This window comes from Microcaecilia unicolor, chromosome 7 (assembly GCF_901765095.1).
Source record: "Microcaecilia unicolor chromosome 7, aMicUni1.1, whole genome shotgun sequence".
Classification (NCBI taxonomy): domain Eukaryota; kingdom Metazoa; phylum Chordata; class Amphibia; order Gymnophiona; family Siphonopidae; genus Microcaecilia; species Microcaecilia unicolor.
Genome location: NC_044037.1, coordinates 186,587,453 through 186,607,795, shown reverse-complemented (window position 1 = coordinate 186,607,795; position 20,343 = coordinate 186,587,453). Strand labels below are relative to the sequence as shown.

General features: G+C 42.6%; 1 protein-coding gene across 1 annotated transcript in view; it reads right to left on the bottom strand.

Moving 5' to 3' along the window:
* FN1 (fibronectin 1) overlaps positions 1–20,343 on the bottom strand; it is a 268,540-nt gene that overhangs the window by 202,080 nt on the left and 46,117 nt on the right. The window contains 5 exon segments of the mRNA XM_030210701.1: positions 1,648–1,800; positions 3,773–3,838; positions 3,841–3,951; positions 8,103–8,282; positions 11,862–12,041. Of these exon segments, the coding sequence (XP_030066561.1) occupies positions 1,648–1,800; positions 3,773–3,838; positions 3,841–3,951; positions 8,103–8,282; positions 11,862–12,041 (690 nt within the window).

Here is a 20,343-nt window from a genome sequence, read left to right as displayed (position 1 = left end):
TGGAGCGGAGTGCACGGGAAGGGGTGTAAGGAAGGACGAGTGTGGAGAGATACTGGGGAGCAGCAGAGTGAGTACATTTATAGGTTAGTAGAACAAGTTTGAACAGGATGCGAAAATGGATAGGGAGCCAGTGAAGTGACTTGAGGAGAGGGGTAGTATGAGTAAAGCGACCCTGGCGGAAGACGAGATGGGCAGCAGAGTTTTGAACCGATTGGAGAGGGGAGAGGTGACTAAGTGGGAGGCCAGCAAGAAGCAGATTGCAGTAGTCTAAACGAGAGGTGACAAGGGTGTGGATGAGGGTTTTGGTAGAGTGCTCAGAAAGAAAGGGGCGGATTTTATGGATGTTGTAAAGAAAGATACGACAGGTCTTGGCAATCTGCTGGATATGAGCAGAGAAGGAGAGAGAAGAATCAAAGATGACCCCAAGGTTTCGAGCTGAGGAGACAGGGAGAATGAGAGAGCCATCAACAGAAATAGAAAACGGGGGGAGTGGGGAGGTGGGTTTGGGGGGGGAAATGAGAAGCTCGGTTTTGGTCATATTTAATTTCAGGTGGCGTTGAGACATTCAGACAGCAATGTCAGACAAGCACGCTGAAACTTTGGTTTGGATGCAAGGTGAGATATCAGGGGTAGAAAGGTAGATTTGGGAGTCATCAGCATAGAGATGGTAGGAAAAGCCATGGGATGAGATTAATGAACCAAGGGAAGAAGTGTAGATAGAAAAGAGGAGGGGACCAAGAACAGAACCCTGAGGTATGCCGACAGGCAGAGGGATAGAAGTAGAAGAGGATCCACCAGAGTGAACACTAAAGGTGAGGAGGGAGAGATAGGAAGAGAACCAGGAAAGGACAGAGCCCTCCCCCTCATCCATGCCCAGCAATTCTCCTCTTCTCCCCTGCCCTCCACTGTCCATGTTCCAGCATGTCTCCTCTCCCCCCTGCCCTCCCCTCCATGTCCAGCAATTCTCTCTCCCCTCCCCTGCCCTCCATGTCCGCAGTCGCCTCTCTCCCCTGCCCTCCCCTCTCATCCAAGTCGCGGCAAACCGGCAGTGAAGGCAGGCAGGTTCGTCTCCCTCTCACGTCGCTTCCCTCTCAGTGCATCCCACCCTTGAAAGGCGGGAAGCGCTGAGAGGGAAGCAACACGAGAGGAGATGAACCTGCCTGCGTGCCTGCCTCAGTAAGCACTGCTGCCTTCACTTCCAGTTCACCGCAACTTGGAGAGGGGAGGGCAGGTGAGAGAGGTGACATGCTGGACATGGATGGACAGGGGAGGGCAGGGGAAGGACAGGGGAGGGGAGAGAGAATTACTGAACATGGAGGGAGGGCAGGGGAAGAGGAGAATCGCTACTTCAGGTAATGAAAAGATTTGGAGCGCGGGAGCAGGAACGTAAGGGAGCGGGCAAGTGAGGGACCTCAGGAAAAAGGTGCCAGTACGCTGTACCGGCATGTACCGGCACAAAAAAAGCACTGAGTATACTGGAAACGGTGGTGATGGAGGGGAAGTTGTACTGTTAACACTGGATGTAAAGATAACAAACAATGGGGCTTGTGCTACCTTTATTTTGGATGGTTGTTGTATTGCAAGTCATTTGAAGAATTTTAAATTTATAGCATTTAATAACCCTTTAAAATAAAAATAAATACATACCTTTGAGCTGGGAGTATGCAATACAGTTCCATTCTCCACGTCCATTCCCTACGCATGTGCATTTCATCATATGGCCAAGGTCATGCTGTTTGTCCCACTGATCTCCAACACGGTACATAACCCCTTCATTAGTAGTACAAATTTCCTCATGGGCTATTATTTAGAAGAGAAAAACAAGTATTTCTCAATTTGTGGTAGTTTAAAGAGGAAGAAGTGTTTAAGTGGTGGTATTCAGTTTAAAGCTTGGGCATTGTTTGTAATTTAGCAGCCTCAGTGGGCTGTCACAAAACTATTTAAAATAATGTAATCAGATACTTAAAATAAACATATCCTCATAATGCTCCTAATTCTATAAAAGTCACCAAAAATAGTGCACACAAATTTGGGCACGTGCCCAATTACCACACGCAATTTAATTGAATAATAAGCTAATTAGTGCCAATATTTGCCATTTTAACAAATAATTATTGGCACTAATTAGATTTAATTGGAAATTATGTGTGTAAATTTAGGCATTGAATCCACGCCTAAATTTTACACACAAGTAAAAAAAAAGGGGGCACAGAAATGGGAGGGTCATAGGCAGAAAGGGGGCATTCCTAGCATTTACTCACAATGTTATATAATAACGGGGATGGGTGAGTACAATTGTACCACGATTCAGCTGATGCAATGACTGTCCCTAAAGTAGGCAGAAATCTCGAGTGTAAGTGCTATTCTATAAACTGCTCCTAACTTTAAGCACAGCTTATAGAATAGTGTTTTTTTCAGCGCCATATATAGAATCTAGCCCAATATGACTTAGAGTTTCAGTCTATGACAAATGTAGTCTATTACTTTATTTTACAGAAGTATAGTGTTCCACAGTACTGTGATTATAATCCCACTTCCTTGTTTTGGTTTTACCCAGTTTTTTATTTCATTGAAAATGCATTCTTTGAAATTTGGAAGAATGATTACCTAGGAGGCAATTCTATAACTTGGTGCCTCCACCTAGGCTGCACACTGAGCACCAGTTCTATAATGACATCTGTGCGCCAAGATAAAACCACATATGCGTTCCACCTTTTCCTTATCAGCACTCATTGTGAATACATTACCTAAATCTGCAAAAAACGGTTCAAGACATCTGACTGTCCGGAAGTCTCCCAAGACCTACTCATGTGGCAAGCTTACCGTAAAGATCCCGTCCTGCCTCTTGTGATTGCGTGACTCCAACTCCTCTAAAGATCTTGTGGACTTAACTACTCTTCTCTTAACCCTGTACCTTTCCGCTCCTCGTATCACTTTCCATTTATTGTACTTTCCTGTTTGTTAACTAAATGTTGTAAGCCACATTGAGCCTGCCAGTGGTGGGAAATTGTGGGGTATAAATGATATAAATAAATAAATAAGATGCCATCATAGAATACTAGTGTAAACCTGAACTGGCACACCTAGATTTAGGTGTGACCATTTATGCCAGGTCAATGGCAGGCATGAAATGGGTGCGCTTAAGTCCACCATGCAAAGTATATAGCTTACAGTACTCTATAAGTTACACACTTAAGTTAGAGATACACCCATAGACTGCTCATGTTTTGCCCACCTATATGTCCCCTTGCAGTTAATACACTACAGCATTTAGGTGCAAACATAGAATAGCACTTAGTATGCTTAGGTGCATCACTGCCAATTTTGGCACCTCTGATGTGCATTAGTGGCATGTAAGTGTAGTTAACAAATTATAAGGAAAGGTGATGGGATTTGATATACTGCATTTCTGTGGTTACAATCAAAGCAGATACTTATGTTGTACCTGGGACAATAGAGGGTAAAGTAATTTGTCCAGAGTCACAATATGTTGCAGTGGGAATCAAACCAGGTTCTCATGCCACTGTACCCCACTAGGCTACTCCTCCACTCCATGTTATAGTACTGCCTGTCATGTCAATTAAATCTACTAAAGTTCACTAAAATTGCTTCACTAGTTATAGAGATAGATAATTAAGAAAAAAATCCTTAGAAATATCAATGGGAAATTTTCCTGTAATTCAAACACCAGCATAATGAGATAACCAATCCTATTTTATTTGTTGTGAATGCCACTCAAATATATCTGTATTCAGGAAATGATCAACCTCACCCTGCCATAGGGCAAAAAAGCCAAACTTCTGATCAACATCGTAGTTGGCTGTGGTGCCACACCATTCATGCTATCTTTCCGTCCCTCAGAGGTGCAGTCTGTGTAATTCCAGTTGTTATACAAGAATGGGAAATGGCACAGTGCTCCATTTGAATTGCCACCTCGGGTCTGAACTAGAACTGAACAGATAAACAAAGAGAATAAACACAAAGTCTAATATTCAAGGACTTGAAAGGCAAGGAAGGGATAAAAACTGTCCTTCCATCTATTTTCTAAATGTGTCAGTTGAGGCAAGCAATATACAACAAAAATAACAAGCGGGTTTTGAAAGTAAGACATTGTATGAATGAAAATAGGAACACTATAAAAGTGTGAACTTAAAAAGGAGACCTCAGACTTGTGACATGCAGCAATTTTGCTGAAACTTTTTGCTCATCCGAGCTTCACACTTATCAATCATTGGTCACCTTCCAACCATCCTATACTGTGCAAAAAATAAATGCAAGTGCCCACATTGATACCACTTAATTTAAAGCGGGCGCAGTCCGGTTTCCCTGCCCCAACGGTCCTGTTTCGCCAAACGGCTTCTTCAGGGAAAAGCAGGGGAAAACCCACAGCACACTCGGTTCTAGTGACTGGACCAACACACTCGGTTCTACTGACTGGACCAACAACCACACCAACAACTCAGCGTGTGGGACAATTAAGTTAAGTGGTATCAATGTGGGCACTTGCATTTATTTTTTGCACAGTTTAGGATGGTTGGAAGGTGACCAATGATTGATAAGTATGACGCTCGGATGAGCAAAAAGTTTCAGCAAAATTGCTGCATGTCACAAGTCTGAGGTCTCCTTTTTAAGTTCACACTTTATAGTGTTCCTATTTTCATTCATACAGTGTTCTTACTTTCAAAACCCACTTGTTATTTTTGTTGTATATTGATTATCTTAAGCGGTAGTTCCCTGATTAAGTAGTGTTACCTAGTTTGAGCAAACACACATATTTTATTAAAAGTTAATCTTATAAGCATTTAAATACATTTATCTATTGTGTACATTCTCTTAAATATATATTTTCTGTATGCCTACTTTTATGCATATACACCCCTAGGGAATTATTTAAGTGCCTCCTTGAATGTGTAAGATGCAGTTCTATATGCTCGTCACTTATAAATTACCCCTAGAGCAGGGGTCTCAACTCAGTCCTCAGAACACACCTAGCCAGTCGGGTTTTCAGGATACCCACAATGAATATATATGAGATACCTCTGCATGCCCTACCACCATTATATGCAAATTTAACTCATGCTTATTCATTATGGGTATCCTGAAAAACCTGACTGCTAGTGTGTCCTGACGGACTGGGCTGAGAAGCCTTGCACTAGAGTAATTTGACAATAAAGACTTCTTTACTTATCTCATTAAAGGGTGCTTATTTAGGCACCAAGAATGTACATTTATTTATTAGGATTTATTTATCGCCTTTTTGAGAATAAATCAAACATAAGCAATAGACAATTATAGCAGTAAAAATATTCAAACAACAGTACAAAGTATGGCATAGTATGCTACATTACAATGTCAACACAATATGTAATAAAACATTTTACACAGGCAGCTCAGGATGTAAGTAAATAAGGAACGATAAGATAGAGTAAACAGCAAGAAAATCAGGTACTAATTTAAAGTGTTTGGAGTAGGTGTCTATTTTTCTTTGGAGATTATTACATAGCAGGTCAAATACACAACTATATTTTAGGCATGAGCACTTGACCCACCCATAGAGCAGGTGTAATGCTTGTGCCTGGATTGCTCAATTGCTATAGTATTGTGTAATTCTTTAAGGGGTGCTTTTACTAAGGTCCCGCTGAAAAATGGCCTGGACTGGTGTAGAACGCATGTATTGGTCGCACACAGGTCCATTTGTCAGCACCGCCTGCAAAAAAGGCCGTTTTTTTGCCAAAAATGGATGGGCGGCAAAATAAAAATTGGTGCACCTCCATTTGGGCCTGAGATCTTACTGTCACCCATTGACCTAGCGGTAAAGTCTCACGCGTTAACCGGGCGGTACTGGGCTACATGCATACAATGCTGATTACCACCTGATTAGCACCATGCACCCAGAAATATTTCCGGCGCGCTTAGTGGATGCACATAAAAATGAAATGACCGCCTGGGCCACGCAGTAGCTGGTGGTAGTTCAAAAATTGACATATGTAGGATGCGCTTACGCACCTACGCGGCTTAGTAAAAAGGCCCCTTAGTGTGTTCCCGGATCAGACTCCACCTACATATATAATTATCTTCCAAGCGCATGAATAGAAGTAAAATAAAACATAGAAAAGAAAATAAGATGATGCTTTTTTATTGGACTAACTTCATTATTATTATTATTATTATTTATTGCATTTGTATCCCACATTCCCCCACCCAATTGCAGGCTCAATGTGGCTTACATAGGTTTTTTTTTAATTAGCTTTTGAAGGTAGCCCTTCTTGTCAGATCAGAAATAAGCAAATGTTGATAGATGACAGTATATATAAGTGAAACATCAAAGAATTCAGTGACAGTCTAACAGTGGGAGGGTGGGGTGGGTTAGGTGAGAGACAGGAGACAGGCAGATATGCATGGCAATAAGAGAGTGACAAGGGAGTAGAATTTCTATGGTTTATAGTGGGCTAGAAAACCCAGATCTTTGTTAAGTCCTGTCTGGTGGGTGTCAAAATATTTAATCATTCTGACTTCAAAGGTCTTACGTTCCTGTATTGTTTTAAAGTTCCCTTTTAGTATTCTTACCATAAAATCATTGGTACAGTGTTCTGGTTTTATGATTTTATGGTAAGAATACTAAAAGGGAACGTTAAAACAATACAGGAACGTAAGAACTTTGATGTCAGAATGATTAAATATTTGACATTTTATTCTATTTCTATTGAATACCTTTGGAAGTGGACTAACACAGCTACCACATCTCTCTTCCAAGTGCATGCAATCACATTTAGGTGCCATGTTACAGAATGGCACATTTTTCAGAATACTGGCGCTTACATGTGTATGTGCACACATATGTCACTGTTCTAGTCATGTAGGCACACTATTGGTGCCTAAAGGTTGGTGCCTTCTTTACAAAATTGCCGTCTATGTTCCTGGCCAGGTGAACTTTCATTTTAGTATACGTGGAGGGGCATAATCGAACGGGGACGACCATCTCTAAGGGCGCCCATCTCTAAGGACGTCCCGGCGAAGGGGCGGGGAAACCCGTATTATCGAAACAAGATGGGCGTTCATCTTTCGTTTCGATAATACGGTCGGGGATACCCAAATCTCAACATTTAGGTCGACCTTAGAGATGGTCGAACTAAATGTTGAGATGGTCGACCTTAGAGATGGTAGTCCCCGGTTTTTGGTGATAATGGAAACCGATGATGCCCATCTAAAAAATGACATAATCCAAGACATTTGGTCATGGGAGGAGCCAGCATTCGTAGTGCACTGGTCCCCCTCACATGCCAGGACACCAACCGGGCACCCTAGGGGGCACTGCAGTGGACTTCACAAATTGCTCCCAGGTGCATAGCTCCCTTACCTTCAGTGCTGAGCTCCCCAAACGCCCCCCCTAAAACCCACTACCCACAACCCACAACTGTACACCACTACCATAGCCCTAAGGGGTGAAGGGGGGGCATCTATATGTGGATACAGTGGGTTTCGGGTGGGTTTGAAGGGCTCACATTTACCACCACAAGTGTAACAGGTAGGGGGGGATGGGCCTGGGTCCGCCTGCCTGAAGTGCAGTGCACCCACTAAAACTGCTGCAGGGACCTGCATACTGTCGTCATGGAGCTGGGTATGACATTTCAGGCTGGCATAGAGGTTGGCAAAAAATTTTTAAAAATTTTTTTTAGGGTGGGAGGGGGTTGGTGACCACTGGGGGAGTAAGGGGAGGTCATCCCCAATTCCCTCCGGTGGTCATCTGGTCAGTTTGGGCACCTTTTTGAGGCTTGGTCGTGAAAAAAAAATGGACCAAGTAAAGTCGACCAAATGCTCATCAGGTACGCCCTTCTTTTTTCCATTATCAGCCGAGGACGCCCATCTCTTAAGCACACCCCAGTCCCACCTTCGCTACGCCTCAGACACGCCTCCTTGAACTTTGATTGTCCCCGCGACGGACTGCAGTTGAGGACGCCCAAAATCGGCTTTCGATTATGCTGATTTGGGCGACACTGAGAGTAGGATGCCCATCTCCGATTTGTGTCAGAAGATGGGTGCCCTTCTCTTTTGAAAATAAGCCTGATTGTATCTGTATAATTTCTGTGTCTGGGAGAGCTTACCATTTTGTTCAGTACAGAAAGAATACTTCTTATCCTGTTCGTAGTTAGAGGTTGTACTACACCACAGTTTCCCATCTTGACGTCCTTCCATGGTGCAGGAGTAGAAAGTCTTATCACCGTGTGTAAAAGGCAAGACACAGGGCTCTCCATTAGAATTGCCACCGTAAGTCTGGGTCTCAGCTTAAAACATGCAAAAATCACATTAAAGTTCTGACTGCTTTAATTTACTATCATTTATCATCAACATTTTACTTTAGGTCCACACAGAAAAGCATCATAATTTAGCTGGCCAAAACATTTTTACAGACTATGCATTAAAAATTATTCAGACTCTACTATGTAAAAATGACTAAAACTGATTTCTTATAGTAGTACTATTACTCCTTTTGGTTTCAATATAGTTCCTTTCATTACAGGATCCCAAACAGACATACTTAGGAACCCTTTTACTAAAATGTGCCAAAATCTGGGATTAATTCATGGTCAGATCAGAAATAAGCACAGTAGATATAAGTGAAACATCAAAGCATTTCAGTGACAGTCTAACAGGGGGAGGGTGGGGTGGGTTAGGTGAGAGATATGCATGGTGATAAGAGAGTGACAAGGGAGTAGAATTTCTATGGTTTATAGTGGGCTAGAAAACCCAGATCTTTGTTAAGTCCTGTCTGGTGGGTGTCAAAATATTTAATCATTCTGACTTCAAAGGTCACATGTGGGATTTTACCATACACTAAGCCCAGATTTGTGCAGTTTGTCTTTATATACAGTGGGTAGTTTCCTCAGGAAGGAGAGATTGAGGCAACAGAGATAGCAAGACATGATAATAACTTCAATGGAGACAAAGGGCTCATTCTAAACAAAATATGGCAACTGCTCATTCAAAAACATTTGGTGCAAAAAGGGCTGGTGCCAAGGACAAATGTCTTTTTCCCCTCCCCCCTCCCACAAAGTTTTAGACTATGGCCTACAGAAATTCCCTCCCTCCTCCCCCCAGAGGAAGATCATTCCAATGAATTTCCAGCCTCATTGCTGTCAGAAATTTAAAATGTGACCAACAAGCTTTCCCTCCAAAATTCACATTTTTACCAATAGACTTTCCCCGTCAATATTCAAATTTGTGGTCAACAGACTTTCTAGCCTCAATTTCCCATCTCATTCTCCTTCCTTCCTGAGGAAACTACCCACCTGAAACCTCAATCAGGTTTGAGAACCCACTATATATATAGACAAACTGCAGACCTCACAGCATACCCTGAAGAAAGCCACAACATGATGGCTGAAACATTGGTTCCACTTACTCAGATGTGGCAAGACCTGGACAACTGCAACAATCAGCCCTAGATAAAGTCTATTTCATTGCACATTAACAACAATAATATATTTAACTTTAAAAAGTGTTTTAAGTGTGCCCTCCGTTTCCTTAACATAAAACAAAGTTTCCCCCATAAGTCTTACAAAGGAGGTCCAAAATTAACTAACAGCATTAACTGTAGACATTTTATACAAAATTGACAATTTTCTGTCCAGCAATTTCCTCCTGATCCTTTGGGCATTCAGCTTAACTGGAATCCATTTCTGTCGGGCTAGTGGTGTCTTCATTTGCCATGACCACTGCCCGGTTACCGTGTGAGACTTTACCACTAGGTCAATGGCTGTGGTAAGGTTGCAGACCCAAATGGACGAACGGCAATTTTGATTTTGCTGCACGTCCATTTTAGCCAAAAATTTTAAAAATGTCTTTTTTACAGGCGCACTGGAAAATGGATCGGCGCGAGCCCAAAACCCGCAACTACACTACCGCAAGCCATTTTTCAGCGCACCTTAGTAAAAGGACCCCTTACTGAATAAACTCCCTCCGAGGACCTAACTGTTGGCACCCTGTTATTAAACTGCACTTTACATGCCATTGGAGGGGAAGCCTAATGGTTGGAGCAGTCGGATGAGAAACCAGGGGAGCTTGGTTCAAATCCTAAATCTTTGTGTTCTTGGGCAGGTCACTTAACTCTCCACTGCCTCAGATAAAAACTTAGGTGCCATTTTACTAAGGAGTATTAAGCCCTAACGTGTTTAGTACATGAAAAACAGGCTATTGCAGTGTTTAAAGTGTTTTGCAGTATTTTGCCTGTTATTGCAGGCTAGCTATTTTTTGAAAATATTTTTGAATGGGGTGTATTATGGGCAGAGAATGGGTATGGAAGTATTATCCAGCTAGCGTTTTTGCATTAGTGCAAGCTTACTGACTAACACTGAGTTAACATGGGAGCACTTGGCACCTCCTAAAGAGGAGGCAGTAAGTGCTCTAGCATCAACTTTTTATAAATAACGCACGCTAATGCTTTAAATTGTGCTGCATTTAATCTGAGCTTAGTGCACAGGGAAGTCCCGCGTTAACACATGCTAAGCACAGATAAAAGGGTCCCTTAGATTGTAAGCCCTCCAGGTATAGAAAAATAACTACTATACTTGAATGTACACCACTTCAATAACTTTCAGACTTATAAGCAGTATATATGAAAAAAAAAATTTTTAATTGTTGCAAAAAAAAACAGAAGAAACCAGTCTTCGCAAGAAATAACAATAGACAAAACAGCGAATATGACTAACAAAAATAAAAGAGAAAAAAATAAAAACATAAAAATAATAAATAAAAAAATTAAAATTTATATAAAAAATGTATGTAAAAAAGACGACACTTCTAATGTGAAAATTTAAAATTATATAATTTATTAACCATGAAAAAAATAATACAAAAATAGGGAGAACCGGACTCGACACAGCTGTGTTTCGGCCGGTCAGGCCTGCGTCAGGAGTCTTCTCACAATATAATGGTTTCTTACTCTATTTATACATCGAATGATTATATGTATTGGTATGCAGAAACCCTGATGGGTAAACTGTATTGGAACGTATACGTAAATAACTCTTCTGTTGTCTCGTCTGAAATTTTGTTGCGCTAAATGCACTCAAAACAGTGTAGAATGGAGATGCTCAGATCAGCGTCTTGTATCTATGAAATCAAACGGAATCAATTTGATTTCATAGATATGAGATGCTGATCTGAGCATCTCCATTCTACACTGTTTTGAGTGCATTTTAGCGCTACAAAATTTCAGAAGAGACAACAGAAGAGTTATTTATGCAACTTTTTAAATTGTTGCCAATGACTAGGACTCTATGACTGCCTCCTCCAAGGGGCTAATACTGCCACCGCAGTTTGGAATCAAACCCAGGTCCTCCAGTACTGCTACTTAGTTGCTGGGATGACTCCACAAAATGTTTATGCAATGGGAACAACTGTGCTATAGACTGCTCTTCCTGACAGCTGCAGTAGTGGGAAGTGGGAAGTGTGTGTGTGTGTTGGGGGGGGGGGGGTGAGGAGGAAGCAGAGAAAAAAATCAACTTGAGGATATACTTGATTTTGTGATGAAATCATACTGCGGGCACATAATCCAAAAGCCTTTCATGAAGCTCACATAGGGTCTTCATTAAGATTTCATTTTTAAATAAACTTATTCCTTGTAAATTTTTTAACTGCTTCATGAAGGAAAAAAAGGGAGCAATATAACTTGTAGGCCTCATTTCAACAAGCTCACCCCTTCACCTTCCCCATGAAAAGAATCATTTGGAGTTAAATCAGACATCTTCAGTAACCCCATCTCCTTTCCCTAAGAGCTTTCAACACTTGCAAGGGGCTGAAAGGTCAATTTGATTGTTACAAAGAGGTTTTCTTTATCCGGTTTGACACTAAAGATGGCTTACTTGTCTCTTGGCAGCTGATTCCATTTCCAAGACAGGTACAGAGCATCTGTTTGTTGCCCTGGGTCTTCAACCAATTCATTCCCACAGAATACACCACGCCACTCTCTGCCACACAGTGGCCAAAAGGCTCAGGCTGGGGTTGGTACACCGCAGTACGAACATTGGTGAAGCTACTAGATTCTACACAAGAGCACAGAAAGGGATTAGATTAAAGATGAAAATGAAAACTTAGAGGTCGATATTCAGTTGGCAGTGGTAAACATTATTTTAGCCACTGCCAGCATTAATCCTGGATATTGAAAGTTGGGCCATGTCAGGGCAGCGGCATTGAATATCCAAGTTTATGCAGCCGGTTACCTCTTATGCGGTTAAATGCAATATTCAGCACTTAACCGCATGAGCGATATCGCATAAAGATAGGACTGAATTTTATGCGGGCCGATTTAACTGCTAAACAGTTGGTTAAGTTATGATAGGGTTACCATATGGCTCCAAAAAAAGGAGGACACATTGATCCAGTCCGGGTTTTGGCTCAATCTGTCCTCCTTTTTCTGGAGCCATATGGTAACCCTATCATAACTTAACCAACTGTTTAGCGGTTAAATCAGCCCGCAAAAAAGTCAGTCCTATCTTTATGCGGTATTGCTCATGCGGTTAAGTGCTGAATATTGCACTTAACCGCATAAGTTATGACCACCCACAAAATAGCCAACTTTGAATTTAACGGTCTGTGTGATATTAGCAACACTAACTGGTTAAGTGCCCATGAATACCGCACAAGGGATTTAATCGGTCAGGAGCTGCTTCTGACTGGTTACATCGCTTTGAACATTGACCCCCTGCATGAACAGGTTAGCAGTGATTATAATCCATCAACCATCAGGTCATGGGTGTCATTATCTTAACCCTCCTTCAGCTCTATTTTTCCATTCAGTTGGTGCCCATTTCTACAACCCCCCCCCTCCCCCCCTGCAATCCTCAGACTTGAGTGCCAGGGGAAGGCATAGATAGAAATGCACTAACTACCTCAAATAAGCACAAGGATTCAGATAGCTGTGAACATACCAAATGTTCCTGTTGCTAGAGAGTTAATATGATAGCAAAATTAGCTACTGCACTCAGAACAATGCATGACCTGTGTGAAGGAGAGGACCTGGGGGTGGATGAGATGTTAGTGGAGGGGGAAAGAAGTGAGGAGGCTCAAGAGCAGAAGAAGGCCGAACAGAGTCTTGCCTCCATTCCAGCCACAGAGAGCGAGAGGAGAAGTAGTAATGCCCCATATGCAAGGGGGGAGGGAGAAGGACTACATTACCCATCATCCCCCGAGAGAGAGCACAGAAAGGTTAGTGACCCCTGTAAAATGGAAGAGAGGCAGAGACTACATTTCCCAGCAACCCCGGGGCAAACCCTGGTACAGAGATTATCTTCTCCATCAGGCCAGAGGGGAGAGCTCTAACAAGGCAGGGGAGGGGTTCCTGGAGGGTATTCAAGTAAAAGAGGAACAGCTGCCCAGAGTAGAAGAGAATGAGCCCATGGACTGGCAGGCTGCTGGAGAGAAAGAGCAGGAGGCAGGCTCTGAGGAACCCATGGACCTTTCTGCCTGGGCTCATGCCTTGAAAGCTAAACTGAAAAACCAGGTGAACTCTTGGTGTCAGAGCTGGGCTAAAAGTGGAAAGGGGAAAGGTCATGCGGGAGGAGGGTCAGTGAAGTAATAAAGTGACCCAGAAAGGGGGGGATCTTTTCCTCTTTCCCAAAGGAGTTCAGGCTGTGTTCTTTGAAGAGACTGTGTGTCTGAACTGAGTGCTAAGGCATTAAGCACTGTGGATTTTGAACTGTTGGGAAAACAAACCTTCTTTTGTGTGGGGGAGGGGAAAGTAAGCTACAGTGTTTTTTTTTTCCTTTTTGTGGGCTGAGGCCCAGAAACTGTTTGCAGAAACCCCGTGGGGGTGGACAAGATACAGGGATTCTTTTTGGGGTGTGAAGTTGGACTACAGAGGAACCTATCTGTGGGGACTGTTAATTTGGCTCCAACTGATTTGTGCAGCAGCTGGAAGGGGACGGGGTTGTGTTTCTGCTGTACCTGGGCCCTGAGAGGAAAACAGGAGCAACTGTTTTGAAGGGCTGCAGGATTCCTTTTGGAAGTTACTGAACAGTGAAGCCCTGACAATAAAGAAGCTTGGTGACTTTTACCTTTTTGGAGTTTATTTTCTTTGAGCCCTGTCCTGTGGACTGCAGGGGGCCGGGAGGCTGAGTGGCCAGGGTGGAGGCAAGATCCGGAAGACCCTCGTGCGGAGGGCAGGATCTTTCACACCTGACTGAATCTCAGTGTGCTATCCTAGGTGCATTTCTGTTTTCTACATAACTAATTCACTGTCACAATGTTAAAAATTAAAATTAGTAACTTAATCAAACCACAAGCTATATTGGTTAAGAGCAACAACAAAAAAAGTTTCTTGCAGGAATGTCATGCTAATTTATGGTACTGGCACTGCATATCCAAAGGCAATAATGAAACCCCAAAGAAAAGCATTTTCTTTTAAGAGTTACTGGAAAAATTCTGGAGTGACAAAGAAAGATGGAAGGAAATTTTGTAAAACTAAATCAAAGAATCTTTTGCAAAGCAAGAATGAGAATGAGTCAAAAACCTTAAAACATAACAATTGCCATACTAGGTCAAACTAACAGTTCATTAAGTCCAGCATCCTCTCTCTGACAGTGGCCAATCCAAGTTGTTTGGAAGATGGACCAAACAGAACCCAATGGGGAGAACCGTTCCCTTTTGCTCACTCCCAAAAGTAAGAGCTTGCTTTCTCTAAGCCCACCTAATAATCACATCCTTTAGCAACAAATGCCACAGCCCAATTGTACTTTGTTAGGTGCATAGGTTTTCACCACTAGTTATTTATTTATTTATTTATTTATTAGGGTTTATTTACCGCCTTTTTGAAAGAATTCACTCAAGGCAGTATACAAGAATAAATCAAACATAAGCAACAGACAATTACAGCAGTAAAAAATATTCAAATAACAATACAAAGTATGGCATAGTATACTACTTACAATGTCAATACAATCAAACATATAAATGACAAGAGGCGTACTCACTCGCAAATGCGCAGTAGAGACTCTCTCTGTCCCACCCCCGCGTCAATACGTGATGACGGGGGCGTGACAGAGAGGGAACCTGCGCACCTGCAAGTGAGGGAACTGCCGTCGCCACCGCTTCCCCCACCCAACCGGAGTCGCCGCCGCCACCCACCACCCGGCCCGGGTACCTGGCTTCACTATTCAAACCGCCGAAACGCAGCACACAGCTCATCTGAGCTGCCATTGGCCTTCCTTACCTGCCTGTGTCCCGCCCTCACCGACGTTATGTCACACAAGGGCGGAACACACGCAGAGAAGAAGGAAGGCCGATGGCAGCTCAGATGAGCAGTGTGCTGCGTTCCGGAGGTTTGAATAGTGAAGATAGGTACCCGGCCCGGGTGGAAGGGCGGCGGCGGGGACTCCGGGGGGGGGGGGGCGGCGGCGGGGACTCCGGGGGAGGCAGAGGGGCGGCGGCGACCTATCCGTGGGGGGGCCTTTCAAACCCCCCCTTCCTTTACTAGCCCGTTTTTACGGGCTCAACGGCTAGTATGTAATAGAACATTTTAATAGACAGCGTAGGGTATAAGCAAAGATGGAACACATAGATAGGTAAGAAAGTAAGAGGAGTTAGAAAATAAGATGACTAATTTAAGGAAAGTTGCACATGAGATCAGAGAGCTGATTAAATGTTATCTCAGATAGGGTAGGAATGGATAAACATGTCCTGCTGCAGTATGTGCAGCCTGTGTCGCTTCTTGTGTGTGTGTGTGTTTGTGTGTGTGAGACTGAGAAGTTAGTTTACATCCCCAGGAAAGAAATATTAGATTCTTACATGCTAATTTATTTTTTTCTTTTTTGAGTCCCTCCAGGCTAATCCAGATGTGTGCGTATACGCCCTCCTACCAGCAGATGGAGATTGAAAACTGTTGACCTCAATGATTTCACCCTATTGTATTCTCTAGCCCAGGGTTCTCAACCCAGTCCTTGGGACACAGTTAGCCAGTCAGGTTTTCAGGATACCCACAATGAATATGCATGAGATATATTTGCATGCACTACCTCCAGTGTATGGAAATCTCATTATGGATATCCTGAAAACCTGACTGGCTCGGTGTGTCCTGAGGACTGGGTTGAGAACCCCTACTCTACCCAGTCAGTATTTCAATAGCTGCAAGAGGCACTAATTCCCCCTCAGAACCAGGGAACAAGAAGCAACAAACAAACAAAGTTTTCATTTGCTTTTTTAATTTAAGCCCCTATAGCCATGCTACCAACTTTCAACAACAAAAGACAGTGAATCAAATCTTCCAGCTGAGGTCAAACACAGTCTTCAGCCTCCATAACCAATCACAAAATCCACGGGCAGGTTCTATACTAGTCTGGAGGGACTCTCAAAGAAAGAAAATTAGCAGGTAAGAATATGATTTCTCCTTCCTCTTCGACATTTCAGACCAGTCTAGACACATTAGAAGCACAAAAACAGTAATTACTGAGAGAGGTACCCAGACAAAACTGCTGTCAAAACACTTGCCCCAAAAGCTGCATCCTGATGAGCCTGCACATCCAGCCTGTAATGGTTCACAAAGCAGTGCAAGGATGCTCACGTAGCCAGCATGCCAACCTCCTGTGGCAGAACTAAACCATGCTCAGCCCAAGAAGAAACCTGACTCCTAGTAGAGTTGCACACCTCAGGGCCAGGGGGCACCAGTGACCCCCACATTATATATACCAATGTCATGGCTTCCTTAATCCAGCAGGTTACAGTTGCTTAAATTCCATTACTCTCTTCTTTGTTCCCCTGAACAGAACAAAAAAGCAGATCTGACCGACAAAACTGTTTTGTTCTCTGCAGATAACAACATAAGGCATGATGCAAGTCCTACCAATGAGGTTGCTTAGCATCTGCTCCTCTTTCTGCTTCCCAAAAAGAACCGGAAGCATCATAGATTGTTCAAGTGAAATGGCAAAACTACCTTAGGAAACAAAGAAGGAACTGGATAAATAACTACCTTCTCTTGCATCATAACCAGGAAAGGCTCACAGCAAGGAAGAGTCCAAAATTCTGAAATCCTCCACATGGAACAAATAGCCACCAAAGTCTTCAAAGTGATATCCTTAAGATCACTTTTCTAAGGAGTTCATATCCTAAAGATCACTTTTCTAAGAAGTTCAAACAGTGCCTGTACCAGAAATGATAGCACCAAATTCAGATCCCAGGGGGGAATTATTGGATGACAAGGTTTCACAAACTTTATGCCCTTCAGAAAACTCATCACATCTGGATGAGCCACTAAGGATCAACCCTACACCAGACCTCTATAACATGCAATGACCACTAATTGAACTTTGAGAAAAGTCAGAGCCAACTCTTTATCAAGACCATCCTGCAAAAAAATCTAGAATTTCTGATATAGAACACCTCAAGGGCACCACAATCCATTTACTGCACCATGCTTCCAAGATCCATCACACTCTGACATAAGCTAGTAAGTAGAAGTGTTCCTCGAATGCAAGAGTACCTATAGTCTAACCAGAATATCCTCTCTTTTGTAATTTTGCCTTTTAAGAGCCATCCCTTCAGGTGAAAAAAAGACACATTCAGATCAGTCCCTGTACGAGGAGACTGTCTATGTTGGGCAATATGAGGTATTTCCCTATTTGCAACCAAGGACTTCTCAGCCAATCTGAAGCCACTTAAACTTCCAGCCCTCAATAGTTCTCTGTCTTCTGAATGACCCTGCTCAGCAGGGGCCCCATAAAGCAGATTGGACTGTACCCATGACTGTACCAATGCATCTATGCCTGTGGGACTTTCACATTCTTTGCAGTTGCTAGCAGTTGCCATAAGGTCCACGGTTGGCTTTTCTCACCTCTGCACAAGATGGAAAATTTCCAGACTACATTCTCCTTGGTCTAGGGTGTTTCTTTTCAGAAAATGTGCTTGGACATTTCCACTCTGGCCTTATGCGCTGCTGTCAGGTCCAACAATTGCCTCTCTGCCCAGCTTGTGAACATTGTTACCTTTTCCGACACCCACTTGCTCCTGGTGTGTTCCTGACAATTGACATAGCTACCAGGTTGCATCATTCAACAATACTCTCAATGGTTTGTTGCAAACCAAGTGGCTGATCAGCCAGGCTGCCTCCATCTTTGGCAGTTCTCTGAGGCTTTTTCCTTTGTGTTTTGAAGTTAGATGTTTTGTGTGAACAAGTGAAATCCATCAATACCTATTTGAGTGGAGATTGGATTGAAATATTTGAATATTTCTTTAACTCCACTTCCCAATACAGGTTTGTCTAAAACCAGACTGCACAGGATAGCTCACCTACTGGAGACTGAGAAATACTGACTGGCTAGAGGTGTAAGGAAACTTATGGGTGGAATTATTGAAGTCTGTGGATCTCAGTCTACATCTGCTGGTAGGAGAGCACATACTCATGTAATATGGATTGGTCTGGAAGGAAGAAGAGGAATGTCTCTTTTTACTGCAGTTAAAAGTGTACATATTGGTGTTCATATTGTGAAGTACAAAAATACACTTTAAGCTGGCTAAAAATCCACTCTAATAAATTAGAGGATAGGAGATATACAATATCATTAAAAAAAAAACTCAACCAAATTTAAACATGTGACTCCAAAAAAAGTATTCCCCCAATATTCAGGCCAATTTTTACCAAGCCAGGAATGGCTTCACTGGCAGTTTAAATATTTATTATTTATTATTTATTATTTATTTATTTAGTTAGTTAGTTAGTTACGTTAGTTTTAGTTAGTTAGTTAGTTAGATTTTGCTCACACCTTTTTTTCAGTAGTAGCTCAAGGTGAGTTACATTCAGGTACACTGGATATTTTCTCTGTCCCAGGAGGGCTCACAATCTAAGTTTGTACCTGAGGCAATGGAGGGTTAAGAGACTTGCCCAAGATTACAAGGAGCAGCAGTGGGATTTGACTGGCTACCCACGAATATTCAATGGGGGATAGCCAGCTATCTCCTGCTGAATATACACAGCCAGTGTATAGCGGTTAACTGGCTATATCGCATGATATAGCCAGCTAGCTATGAATATTCAACGCTTCGCCGGCTAAGTTTGGTGGCTAAATCAGGCCGCCCAAATAACAGGCCTATCTTTGGCTGGTAAAAACTTAACTGGCCAGCGCTGAATATTGGCTTGGCCAGTTAAGTTTAAACCAGCCAAAAATAAACTGGATATTCAATGCCAGTCACTAGAAACAGCCTGGCATTGAATATCCAGCCTCACTGCCAACCGCGGGAGTTAGCTGGGCTGCCTCACACGGTCTGAAAACCGGCCCCAATATTCTTAAGGAGAAAAAGCTTCAGAATATGACATAGGCACACTACTCTGTTTGCACCTGCTTATTCAATCATTGCATAAAAACCTCTTCAAGAATCTAAAGGGCCTTTTTTACTAAGCCTACGGGCACCAAAAGCATGCCAATTGGAACTACTGCCTGGCTACTGCCATGGCCCAGGCGGTAAATTCATTTTTTACGCAAGTCCACTACATGCGCCAGAAACTTTCTGGCATGTGGCGCTAACAGGCGGTAATCGGCAGTGTACGCATGCTGACGATTACTGCCTGGTTAATGCGTGAGACTTTACTGCTAAGTCAATGAGTGGCGGTAAGGTCTCAAACCCAAAATTAACAAGCGTCAATTTTTATTTTGCCGCACTTCCATTTTTGGCCAAACAAAAAAGGTCTTTTTTGCAGTGTGCACTGAAAAATGGACCTGTGTGTGTTCAATACACGCGTCTACACCAGCGCAGGCCATTTTTCAGGCGTCTTAGTAAAAGGACTCCTAATATGTTTAAACAGCTCATAATTTCATTTAACTCAGGTCTATATTGCACCTTTCATTTGCATGAAAGTCTATGTAAAGAACTTAGATGCCTAAATGTATCAAATCCACCTAACGATGGCCAGCATTTCACGGCTTCACAAATTCATTGTTGATGCCTCAGGAATATCATACATGACTTTGTCTGAAGGCTATAGTTTGAGACATGATCCTGTGTGATATCCTGAGGTATTGGCAGTGAATTTGTGAGCCACAAAACACTAGCCATCGTCGGGTGTACCGGAGACATTTAACAGCCAAGTTCCTTAAACATAGACTTTATTCAAATGAAAGGTACAATAAGACCTGGGGTTAAATGAATAATAAACTGTTTAAAATATTAGATTCATGAGGAGGGTTTTTATGCCAATAATTGAATAAGAATAGTATTCCTATGTCATATTCTGAAGCTTTTTCTCATTAAGAATATTAGGAGTCGATATTCAGCCAGCGGTTCTCAACATTGTGCTGACCGCCGCTGGCATTATTCCCAAATATTCAATACCGGGCCCTGTATATCTGGTTTTGCGGAACTGGC